This window comes from Xiphias gladius, chromosome 19, assembly GCF_016859285.1.
Source record: "Xiphias gladius isolate SHS-SW01 ecotype Sanya breed wild chromosome 19, ASM1685928v1, whole genome shotgun sequence".
Lineage (NCBI taxonomy): Eukaryota > Metazoa > Chordata > Actinopteri > Istiophoriformes > Xiphiidae > Xiphias > Xiphias gladius.
The window spans coordinates 22,163,892-22,177,074 of record NC_053418.1 but is presented as its reverse complement, the minus strand read 5'-3'; the positions used below and the strand labels follow the sequence as shown (position 1 = coordinate 22,177,074).

Sequence of the window (13,183 nt, the reverse complement as noted above, 5' to 3'; positions counted from 1 at the left end):
AACATTGATCAAAATAATGCAGGTTTCAAATTTTTCCCCCCAAAAAATCCGGTTTGCAAATGTTTTATCCGGAAGGAAATGCATTCAAAATGTTGTAAGGACTTGAGGATACACACAGTATGTTTTGATGAGAAACATCGAATGTAAACAAAACTTTACTTATTTACAAAAAAAATACATGGGGTAGCTTTTTGTCTATATGCAGCAAAAACCCAGACAGGGCACCTGCAGCCCCCCCCCCATGTATCCATTTTCTATGTCTACATTCTCATTGGTGTCATAGGGTGACCACTATATCTGATACCACAATCATAGTCTCTTTCTAGCACTGAACAAAGAGGGTGGATACTTTGAAGAGTTTTTCCTCATTAAACTTTAGGGTGGCAGGAGAAAATGGGCTGGCCAGGAAATCAGAAAGGATAACCTCTTTCATAGGGGAGCCAGAGAATGACCTTTCACATATCACAGAAAGACACAAACCTGCCAAAATTCCTAAAAGACTAAAGATCAGTTTGGGGCAGTGTGAAAACCAAATATGAAAATGCAAGTGATTACAACTTTAACAGCATGATGTAACCCAAAGAAAACAAACTGTAGTACAGCTGCACTCTCAAACTGACTCACTTTGCTCCTGGCTTGTCCTGCCTGCACAGGTGAAGTCGGAGTATGCCCAGCTCAAAGAGACCCTTGGTGCTGTGACGCAGGAGAGAGATTTAGCCCTGTGGGAGAGGAACCAGCTCCAAGGCAAACTGGAGAACCTAGAGCAGGTGCTCAAGGTGAGGATGCTGGCGCTAAGGGCAGACACTATCTGTCAATACTGTGTGCATTTCCAATTCTAGTTGTCCGTCTATCCTGGGATCCTAATTCAGGTGTTTTTACAGAGCCTAACCCTTGCCAGTACCCCTTCTCCTACCTGTGCTACACTGCCTCCATTTGGTTATCTTCCGCTATACTGTCTAATGTCCCTGACATGTCTGTTGCCTTCCAGTGTCGTGTTGGGAGTTCTGACCAGGAGCTGTGAAAGAGTAGAAGCTTGGAGCAGTCTGCCCCAGTTTCCTTTCCTATTCCACCCTTTCATGTTTTCCTACCCTCCTTAACCTTTCCCTTCCTGCCTTCCCCCTGTCCCCCTGCTAGATTTATAAGGTATCACTGCTCTGTCCATCTTTTAGGGAGCAGTCCTATTCAGTCCCTTTCTGAATGCTTTCTGTCCACCTCAGTGGCTGTGCTTGTCTCTCTCTTTATCCGTGGGCTGCTTACCAGACATATGAATGGTCACCTGGCTATATGACCGCAGCACTGTGGAATGTAATTTTTGCATGAGGCAGGACAAAGAGTTTGGCTTTGTGACGACAGGAGGGGGAGGAAGAGGAGATAGAGGGACTGGGTCACCCTTTATGATGATAATGTCACCTACAAGTTTGATGACATTACCTATATTAGACCTCAATTACTGGCATGAAAATGTCGTTTGCTTTTTTCACCTTACAGTGTCGCAAATATTCACATATAGTGGGAGCAGTGATGTGACTGGATGACACAAGCATATTGTATTATGAAGAGCCCAGCGTTCAGTCTCTTGTATTGTATGGCTTCTTTTGATGTTATGGATGACCACAGACAAGTGAGCACGCTATAGAGTTTGCTCACCCTTTTCATGTAACTTAAAACCCTGTATTGATCATGCAAAGACAACATTGCTGAGGACAGCTTTTCAAACAGTCCCAGTAACCAGACTTCTAACAGGTATTGTGTTACCTAAAGGGGGCAGCAAACCTGAATGTGGATTGTTAGTTTTTTTTTGTTCACACAGCAAAGCATCTCTAGTCCTCATCCATAAGCACCTATGTGCAGATATCTGATCTCTCCTGCGGATCATTTGACATAAACTGTACTCACATGGCATTTGCTGTGGCATAGTTTATGTCTTTCTTGTTAAGGGTTTAAAGATCAGTACACTGTTAACCAGCCTCTGTATGTGTGATGTGTGTGCACATATAACACCTGTGTTGTCTATGAGTGTGGAGTAGAAGACTGGAGATGCATTTTGTGTTGGCTCAGTGCCATTGGATTTTAGTTCCACTAACAGCAGCCCTCTCTATGCCCCCCCCCCACCCCCCTAACCCCCCCCACCCCCCACCCACCCACAACCCCACCCCCCCCACCCTCCTCCCCCCCCGGCTCTCCATCCCTGCACCCCCTGCGGACAGCATATGCGTGAGGCTGCGGAGCGGAGGCAGCAGCTAGAGGTGGAGCATGAGCAGGCCTTGGCTGTACTCAATGCAAAGCAGCAGGAGATTGACCTTCTTCAGAAGGTAAGGGAACTCAGGGTACATAGCACTCACAGCACCAGAGGGTTGGGATTACTTGTTTGCCCAGTCTGTGCCTGTGCCTGTGTCATGGGTCAAAGAGCTTTTTGTTGATCACTGGTGCGTTACACGCAGTCCAACAAAGGTGAAAGTCAGCTCAAAGACTATGTTATAGACAGCAGAGTAAAGAATAGTGCTCTCTAAGAGTAACAGTACTCACCTCTCTCAACATTTTCATCACTGGCACAAGTAGAGCTCTCCCAATGAATCTTCTGCATCAGCTGCCTATCACTTTCCAATCCTGAGTGCTCAACATTACAGGAGCACTCCTCTTGTTTGTTACAAGTGAGCAAATCAAACATTCGAAACCCAGAGTAGATATGACACTTCTTAGAGACTTGCTCAAAAAAAAATGCTGGCCCAGGCCATTTGGTGGTTGGCCTCCTCCTCTGTGCACTGGAGCTGACTGTAATGTCAAAGCAAGCCTAGCAAAGGCTGAGATTGTTGATAGTGTGAACGTGATAGGAATTGTCACCAGTGCCTTCTCTAGAAACTGTGTGTTTACTCCAGTGTTGCTGTTATTGCAGTGTGGCTCTAACTTCACAGTCAGCCTTTCACAGGCAGAAATCTCAGCTTTTTTCTCTCATTAACAGAAAGTCATTACTGCCTTATCTTCCTTTAGACACTAGCTGCTCTCTGCATACTCCTTAATTAATTGCCTGCAAAGTAGATTCTGAAATTGTAAAGTCCACAGATACTCCCATATTCATGTGGAACACTTGTTTTTCTCAACAGATGTTTCTAGTTCCCATAAGAAAAATCGCACGTATTATGCTACATTTCTATACTGTTCAGTGCTGCTATTATACCCAAACCTTATTCCTGTTGAATGCACTAGCCTCTTTTATTTATTATTGATGGAACATAATTTTAAATTTGTTCAAAATTATGTTTGTTTGCTTCAGCCGAGGCCAGTTTTCTTAAATATAGTTTAAACAACCAGTGAAATATACACCCTGACAACATGTTCATTGTTTGAATTAGTTAGACCGTCTACATTAGGTAATCATTAAATAAAGTGAAATAATTGCCAGGGTCGGGGACCTGTATTGCAATGTATACTCAGCCGGCAGTTTATTAGGTATACCTAGGTAAACTAATGCAGTCTAATACAGCAGTTAAGCAGTAAATTCTCCTTCATGAAGGTTATAATGTTCAGTTTGTGTTGAAACGGTTTTAAATAGGTGCTGATTAAAGTGTATGTTCATTTTGGTGGCTGCGGTTTGTGCTGATGTTTGAATTGTACTGTGTTTTATGGTCAGGTGTTTCTAGTATTTTGTCCACCCCATTTATATCAACACAGAAACACCTGTATAATGCAATATAGTTCAACAGCACTACAAGCTGTGGCCTCCAAAATTATCATATAGTTTAATCAACAACTCTCCAAAACAATTTTATTAAAAACTGAACATTATAACCTTCATGAAGGGAGGATTTATGCAGGGCTGTTTTATTCGACAGTATTAGTTTTAGCTAGGTGTTCCTAATGAACTGCCAACTGAGTGTACTGTAGCTACAAAAATAAATCTGGTTTTACTCAAAGTATGACATACCTGGGATTTCAATAACAGAACAGTTTACAGATCAGGGGTCTTAAACTCAAATTATTTGGGGGCCAGTAGCCAGGTTGTTCTATCCTAGGGGGGGGCACTTAAACTCTCAGAGGAAAAAAACTGTATACACTCAGAGGCTGAGAACTTGCTAAATGTTTAAGGGGGTAGAAAGTAAATAAGCATATTTCCCACAATGTCAACTATGTCTTTAAATGTGAATTAAAAGCCAGTTTCAGTTCTATAGTCGGTGTTATATCTGGGGGAGAAGCATTGCTAGAAAATGACATGATTTTTGTATATGGGGGAAAACCAAAATGAGAAAAAACAAAACATTTATTTGTGGGCTGAATTTAAATATAAATTCTTTTATTGGTGGATCTGGCCCCCTGGTCGGACGTTTGAGACCCCTAGTTTAGATGTTCTCAGGTATGTGGCATTCACAGGTAAGTGTAGTAAACTGACATTTAAATGTTTCCTTTATAATATTAACTTTCTTCCATGCACACAATTGTTTCATTTGCATAATTTACAATTAAATAGCCTAAAAAAAACAAAGTATAAAATGGTGAAAATGGTGTAAGAAAAGCCAAAATATCTTTAGCTGGTTGTCGTCAAATAAAAATTGAATTCTGCTAAAGTCAAGGCACTGTTGGTGAATGTAAAATGTGAGGAAAAGAAATAAACAATAAGTTACATCCTTCATTGCTGCTTCACATAGTGTGGACAGAGATGGTGGCTTTCTTTTTAACCATTTTCACCCTGAGCACCAATGAATGAAAAGGTGTTTCCATTTTGTTTGTAAAGGCCTTTCATTGGTTTTTTTTTAAAACTGAAAATAAATTGCAATATAAATGAAAGTGAACTGAAACACTGCACCCTATGTTTCCTAGGCTCAGGTTGAGGCTAAAAAGGAACATGAAGGCGCTGTCCATCTGTTAGAGGTGAGCGTCTGGACTCTGGGGGGGTTGAATGTGTGTGTTAATGTGGTTGCTGCTGGAGGATAAGGGACTACTCTGCCCTGGGGCAGACCTGTGTATACCTAGAGCCATTTCCTGCTCTTCTTGAACTCACTACCTGAATCTTTGTGCTCCTTTTTTTTAGTTCTCATTTTTAAAAATATTAGTCTTTGTACATCCTTAGTAGATTTATTTTCACAATATTGTTAAATTGACTTGTGAAGTACACATTCAACCCTTTTTCAGAAAAAGTGAATAAAACAAATAACAAAATGTCACAGACTGTCATTAGCAATCTTTTATTAATTCTTTCTGTTAGCCTTGTTATAGGGTGATACGTATGCGTGAGTGTCAAAGCAGCCCGTAATTTCAAGAGTCTTGTGCTTTCAAGATGTGTATGCATGATCACATGTGTAATTGTGCTTTATTTCTTTCCTACATCTCTGTTCACTGTACGGGTGTGTGTTTATGCTTATACAGAACCACTTGGACAGCATGCAGGTATTTCAGAATTGCTTTTATTTATTTACATGGTATATTTTTTGACAAATGTCCTTGTATAGTCAATATGGTATACCGTCCCACGTTTAATTTGGACCAGGATGTATGGTGATGTAACATCACAGTGCAAAAAGAATTTTTCTTCATGATGTCAGGCTTCAATTAATGTAAAACGTAATAAATAAACAAGTGGTAGTCAAAAAGTAAAGGATAACATGAGGCATACATCAATGATGAACTGATTTGATGTGTGGTCATATCCTTTTGGTTTTTAGAACATTTCAGAGCTGCTTCAGAGCGATCTTTCTTGGATTTTACCACCAATGTTTCACATTTCCCATCAAAGCAAACTCAAAAGTGCAAGGCTTTCAACAAATGATGACAAGATTCAGGAAGTTTCAGAGTATGGATTGACTTCAGTTAAAGATAAATGCCTGGGGCCTCACTGACTGACCTCAATTCCAAATAATCAAAGCCCATCTTTCAAATTTAAATTTATAAGACCAGACATGTTTTTAAAGTGTGTGTTTTGATGTGAACAAGCAGAAAATGACTACAATAAATGAATGTAGCAAATATATTTAATTAGTTAAATAAATTGCAATAAAACAGTCATTGTAAGTCTTTGTGCATTGCAGATCTTTTAGGATTAAATGTTAGTTATTATATCTATATATTGATGCATACATAAGGTACTAGCTTTTTGAGTGTATAAGACTGTATTGTTATCAAAGGATCACATTGCCAAATAGTGATGAATGTGATCCTTTTTTGTTATATCATTGCATGAATGTTATCCAGCATGTGTTTTATAAAGTGTCTACTTGCCATACAGCCGAGAACTGTATGATGCTATTAAAACTAATTCCTCTTAATTTACTAATTCTCTTTCACAAATGCAGGAATTCCTTTGTCATCTGTTTGCTAGCAGCATGTTATACCCAGCAACAACCAGTCTGCATGAAATGGACTCAGTGTTTTAACAGAACAGCACAGAAAGTACTGTTGCAGCAGGTGCTGACGCATTGCATCATTCAACTTGAGAAATCATGCTGTAGCACCTGGAATATCTATTATTCCTGCCCAAACAAATATGTGCAGTTGGTCAGTATAAGTTTGTCCAGTGAAGTTTCCTGCTCTTACAGTATGGCTGATGTTATTTTATATTTTTGTTATTGTCAACAAATCCCATGAAAAGACCCTTACCAACAATATTTACAAACTTCCCTACCTTGTATTCAGATCTCACCCTGAAGTCCCTTGAATCCTAGTGAGGATATAAATCTTTAAAAACAGATTTCCAACAAATATATTTTCATTTGTTTAAAAAAAAAAAAAAAAAAGTCAAAGTAATTTCCTAAAACATCTGGGCACTGTAGTTTTTATCAAATTTTACTCAGACATAAATAGTGCACATGCTGCAAACTATTTGCAGCTGTGGATTGATACCAAATGAACACATTTGGGATTCAGTTAAAATAAAGTACAGCGCCCATGTTCATCATGGTGAAGGAACATGTCAGCCAATGCAACACTGTGGCTCTTTGATGTTTTTCTAATGGCTACGAAGACAATACTTGTTGGTATTGTTGATTTTGGTCTTTTCAAGGTATTACTTGACAGTTAGGAAAAATATAGAAGATTGTCAGGCTCATCCTCTAAGACACTGTGCAGTTTGGGTTATACATGCTGCCTTGAAGCAAGAGGCTTTTTTTGTTTTCAGCGTTATTAGCATTAACTGTACTGTAGCTGTGCATGTGATTTGTATACAATACTGTCAGTAGTAGTTAAAAAGTCATTTCTTCAGGTTTTTCTCTGTAACGACTGGTCCACATGTTATATGTCCTACAGTAAAATTTCATTGTGTTTTCTTTGTGTGTAGACAGTAGAGGTATGTATTCGTATACGTACCTACTATACATATGTTTGTACTGTAGTATTTCTGTGTGCAGAATGTTCAATCCGGCATCCTGTGGTTTCCTTATTTTTATTTTGCTTTCTCTCTTTTTCCCATCCTGTCTCTCCCTTCCCCCATCTGCCTGCCTGTCTGTCTTCTTTTCTCTCTGCCTATCTCTCTCTCTCTCTCTCTCTCTGTCTCTCACTCCTCTCTTAATGACTCTCCTCCCTCACCACCGTCAGGCCAAAGTCCGCGAGCTGGAGGAAAAATGTCGGACTCAGAGTGAGCAGTTCAACCTCCTGTCAAAAGAGCTGGAGAAATTCCGGCTCCAGGCTGGGAAGTTTGATATCCTCAGCACTGAACCCTTAACTTTATGTGAATCTCCTGGGTCGCCCAACAAATCCCTGTCCCAGCTCCTTAATGGATTGGCTCCCCCCATAGGAAAAGGTATGTCTAGGATCTTATTGATGCTCAGTGATTAAAAAGCAGAAGCAAAAAGGTTTCTCTTACTCTAATTTGTCTTATAGGACATATATTAGTAGTCAAGCAAAAGTATTTATAGCAAAGAAAATAGTAATATTGACACATCCCAGGGGCTCCATAGTGTAGGTGTCATATTTCATAGTGTCTGAGATCTCATTTACGACTGAAGTTGATAAATAAGAGGCCACCGAATTAATTTTGCCTGATGCAGCCCACTCTTACTTAAAGTGCTCTGCGATTGAATAAATTTATCCTTTCTGTCATGTCAGAGATGCCGCCGGTAACTGCACACTGTACATATTAGAAGAAGAGCCAGTTCCCTCACAACGAGGTGAAAAAATTTGCAGGCTTCTGACTTAATCTGTAATAAACACAAACTGCTGATGAATTAATCAATCGTAGTGAGAAATAGCCCCTAGCTGGGAAAACCTGTTCTGTTTTTGACTTGAATACACAAATGCTTCACTAATTATAGTAGTATTTATTGTTCAACTCTTGCTATGAAACCGTAATTAATTATGTATGGTTACAAGTGATTGGAACCTGACAAATATAGTACAGTGAGATTTCTACTTAAATGATACCAGCTAAACAAAAATATTTGTAAAATTACTTCTATTAAAGTGTTAGAACCTTTAAGGGACAATAAGCAGATAAACTGTTACCATACTTTGATTACTGTACAAGGTGCAATCAGATATATCTGAGAATTGCAGAGGGTATTAGTTCTGTTTTTATGACTTACATTTAAATTGGAGGCAGTTACTTAGTATTTTAATGTTTTTATTTCTATGTTCTATTCTTTATCTATATTTTATCTGTCTCTTTCTGTCTGAAATGGACATAGACAGTAATTTAGTTAATTAACTCTTTTGTAATATGATTTTTTGTCACAAGTTTGATATTAGTTCACTTATATTGTGATGTGAGCATTTGATGAGAGAAGTGCCATTTGTTCCACAGGCAATGAGGCTCCAACAAGCAGATCTTTGATATCGGAGTTCATTCGACCACTACAGATCAGTGGAGACAAGCCTGAACTCCTCTCTGTCAAGCCAACATTCCTCACTCGCAGTCGAGCCAGCAGCCCAGCACGGGCTTTCATCTCTGAGGTATCTGATAATGTCTGTTTGTATCCCCTATGGCTTCTGTTTTATTGCAACTTTCTTCAAGCGACACCTGGGAAGATTATGTAAACATCCTTAATGACTGTGTGGTTGCAATAGAGACAAATCTCCAATAATTTAGATGCGTTATTCTGCCCTGTTCACCCAAATTAAATCCTTTTGTTAGGTATGTGAATTTCCACCAACAGCAAGTGACAAAACCAAACTTAAGAGTGTCTCCTAAACAACATTAAGTGAGCTCAACTCACAGATGTTAGATCTGTTACCTCTCTCATACCCTTATTAACCTTTAGTACCAACACCAATTTGTAACAACTTTGGGGGAAAAAAATTCTCTTTCTTTGTCATCTAAGTAATGAGTTTTGGCTGAGCAGAGAAAATCCACGCAGTAGGGATGTAGGAGGCATCCTGGTTTTACTCATGCAGGCAGACTATTTGGGACTGATCATAATGTATTTAGTGCACAGGAGGTCAAACATTGAAACAAAAAAAATATTATGTTTAATGTGTTCTTTGTAAAATAAAATTAGGTGGGATTGAAAGAGTTTTACACATTGGCTCTGAACATCTTGGCATTTTTATATAAACCGTTCAAATGAGTTTATTAGCTTCATCCGCTGTAAAATGCTAAATTATTTCATCCACTCTTGTGTTCTGAATATGAGGTGAAAGGTGAAATCACAAAGAAGGAATGTTTGATGTTGAAAATAAGGTTAATTTTTAACATTTTTTGCCTTCTCTAGATGGACAAAGAACTCAGCTCAACCACGAGGTCCAAACCAAGATTCACAGGGAAGGTTCGTCTGTGTATTGCTCGGTACAGGTATGAATACACAACACACAATTACTTATTCACATACTGTTCACAGTGTGTCTTGTTTCATTTGAAACACTCAACACAGACGAGAAAAATAACATGTTACCACCGTTTTAAAGCTTTAAAGAATTTGGTTTGAGATCTCCCAAACCAAAGTGACACAGTATAAACGTCCTAAGAGAGGGTGTTTAATTAATAGAGGTGGCCAAAAATCCTTCACATAGCTCTATATAATAAATGGAACTAGCTGCTCAGTGTAGACAAGTCCTGGACAAATCTTTCTGAGATTATTTGCTTTGTCTCACAGAGCTTTAGGCTGTGGTCTTTAAGATGATTCAGTGTTTCTCTCTCTAAAGAAAATGACCCATCGGCACAAAAATAATTGGAATCCTCATAGCAAAAAGATGTGAAACAGGGCCAGAGCTTTCAACTCACACTGTCTTCAGTTCTGTCATATTTGTAATAAATAAATAAAAGAAATAAACTTACACTTACACTTATATAAACTTAAACTTTACACTTACTTAAACATACTTTAAAAAGCAGTACCCAGCAAATTGTTTTTCCTCAATATATACATATCAGAGAACTGCAGTGTTTGACATAAAAAGAACCTCTGGTGGAGAAATTAAATATAACATTGGCAGTTGAATTGTTCATGTATTTTTTTTTTTGCTATAGTTACAATCCTTATGATGGGCCTAATGAACATCCTGAGGCAGAGCTCCCCCTGGTGGCAGGGAAATACCTCTATGTTTACGGGACAATGGATGAGGATGGCTTTTATGAAGGTCTGACCTGCCTTGCTTATTGTTTATTGTTTTGTCCCTAATATCACCACAATACCAACTATGTCTTGTTTGTTTCTCAGGAGAGCTGCTAGATGGACAGCGGGGACTCGTCCCATCCAATTTTGTGGATTTTATCCAAGATGAAGAGACACCCTCTGTCCAGCACAGGGACACAGTGGCTAAAGAACCTGGCTACCTCAACCACAGTAGCCTGGGGCCTCCAAGACTGGGGGTGGGCACAGGAACAGGAACGGGCATAAGCAGCCTGCTGTCTGACAGTAAACTAGACTGTCTAAGCACCAGCAGCTTGGGCATGGACCTCCTGGGCTCTTCCAGCAATGGGACAGGAACCCTGGATGTCAGCATTGACGAGGTTGGTGAAGACATTGTGCCTTATCCCCGCCGCATCAACCTGATTAAACAACTGGCCAAGAGTGTGATTATTGGCTGGGATCCTCCTGTGGTCCCACCAGGCTGGGGCTCCATCAGTGGCTACAATGTCTTGGTGGATAAGGAGGTGCGCATGAGTGTCCCCTACGGGGGCAGGACAAAGTCTCTTATCGAAAAACTCAATCTGGCCACCAACACCTACCGTATCTCAGTGCAGAGCATCACTGACCGAGGCCCGTCAGACGAGCTCCGGTGCACTCTGCTTGTGGGAAAGGATGTGGTGGTGGCACCTTACTATCTGCGGGTAGACAGCATCACACAGGTCTCTGCTGAGCTCTCTTGGATGCCCAGCAACAGCAACTACAGTCACACCATCTTCCTCAACGGTGCAGAGTACGACATGGTCAAGGCGGGGGGCTACAAGTACAAGTTCTTCAACCTGAAGCCTATGACAGTTTACAAGGTGAAAGTTGTGGCACAGCCGCATCAGGTGCCTTGGCAGCTTCCAGTGGATCAAAGGGAGAAAAGGGAAATCTCTCTGGAGTTCTGCACTCAGCCTGCAGGTCAGCTACCAAAACATTACTCACATTTGTACTTTTAATCTTCAGTAAATGCAGGGACTTTCTGTCTGTTGGTTGGTCAGACCACACCTTTGGCCCAGACCATGAAATTTTGTACAGATATCCAAAGTGCCCAGATCATTAATTCTAATGACTCATGAGATCCCCTCATTCTTCCTCTAGCGCCACCGTGAGATTAATATTTGTGGTTTTGAGTGAATTTTCTCAACAGGTGTTAGATGGATTGCCATGAAATTTGGTGCAGACATTAATGTCCCCCTCAGGATGAATTCAAATACCTTTGCTGATCCACCATTATGAAAGACTAATGACATTCTAATTATCCTCAGCTGTACTTTTTGTTGAGTGCTGATTAGCAAATATTAGCAATTTATCACATTAATCCAAGACAGTGAACATGGTAAACATTATACCTGCTTAACATCAGCATGTTAGCATTGTCATTGTGAGCATTTAGACGTTAGCATTTAGTTCAAAGCAGCACCCTATCTGAGCCTCATAAAGTCATTAGCGTGGTTTTAGTCTTGTTAAACTGCTGTAATTTATTTTAGTTGTGCTAAAATTAAACCTAAACTTGAATTATCTGATTTTATTTTATTTTTTTAGGTCACTTGAGGGCAGTATAAAGTTGTTGAGATGAATGTGGTAGCAAATAGCTGCTTATTTACTCATCCAGCAGACACAAAGCAACATTAGCATTTACTTGGAGGTGTGATTTTAGCCACCTTGCATGTAAATAGAACATTCACTCCCCTTTTATCTCCTTGTAGCTCTCTCTAATGCCTGAGAAAAATATCTGGTTCTTCAGCAGCAAAATGCTCCACTATGTTTACTAGCTAGTTGCTAACTTTGTCTCTCTGCTGTGTGGAACTGAGCAGGTACCATACTGCCTGACTGCTGTGGCTGGAACAAGGTTGAAAATAGTACTTTGACCAAACCAAAGTTTTAGGTTTGTTAATTTTTGGAAAATGCAGTGAGTATGTAAGTTTTGTGTAAGGTGTATTTATGATAAAGATTGAACATTGTTCTCCTGCTACCCCCAATCTCATTGCAGTTCTCGTAGTTTAATATTGTGTTCAGTTTCAAAGTCATATTTCACAATGGAAGCCATCTGATAATTTACATCCAACACAGCAATCTATTTATTCATTTCAAGCCCATTACATTTACAAACTTGAGTATCATCTATGCCATTTTCATTTTTCCTAAACCACTTTTAGATTGCCCTCAAGGATTTGTGTGTGCACTACTCTGACAAGACACATGCATGGTAGAAAAACCAAACAAAAAAAGAGAAACGTGCATTTAGAAAACATAGCAGAAGCATTTGCTGAATAGCGCTACATAACACTGGAAACGATAGTCTCTCAAAACCAAATTGGTGTAAATAGTGAGCGTAGATCTCTGGGATTTCTTCTCCCACGAGGCTCGTTGATGCTTTGCTGTTGTCAGCATTGACTTGGGTCTCACAGCCTGGCTGTCTTGCTACAGGAAATCTTTTAAAGTGAGAATGTAATAAGAGTGAGTCCTTCCACAGCCAGCTACATTTATGGCATGTTTTGTGTATGTCTGTCATAGTATAGGCACAGTGTCTTTAGCCAGTTGTGGGTGCAGATAAAACACGGTTCAGGCATATCACATTGTTGCTTTTTCTATGACTAAGTGCTCAGGGGGAATGGGATTGTGATTATTTAACCTTTACTTAACATGGAAAGGAA

General features: G+C 39.7%; 1 protein-coding gene across 14 annotated transcripts in view; it reads left to right on the top strand.

The window, feature by feature from the left end:
* Window positions 1-13,183, top strand: part of rimbp2b (RIMS binding protein 2b) — an 85,762-nt gene that overhangs the window by 54,136 nt on the left and 18,443 nt on the right. For 13 of the 14 annotated variants that reach the window (XM_040154753.1, XM_040154752.1, XM_040154751.1 and 10 more), the window contains 8 exons: window positions 654-776; window positions 2,208-2,312; window positions 4,813-4,863; window positions 7,519-7,723; window positions 8,723-8,871; window positions 9,630-9,709; window positions 10,385-10,494; window positions 10,575-11,447. In XM_040154753.1, the coding sequence (XP_040010687.1) occupies window positions 654-776; window positions 2,208-2,312; window positions 4,813-4,863; window positions 7,519-7,723; window positions 8,723-8,871; window positions 9,630-9,709; window positions 10,385-10,494; window positions 10,575-11,447 (1,696 nt within the window). The remainder of the gene's footprint in view (window positions 1-653; window positions 777-2,207; window positions 2,313-4,812; window positions 4,864-7,518; window positions 7,724-8,722; window positions 8,872-9,629; window positions 9,710-10,384; window positions 10,495-10,574; window positions 11,448-13,183) is intronic. The other variant, XM_040154754.1, reaches the window with a different exon arrangement.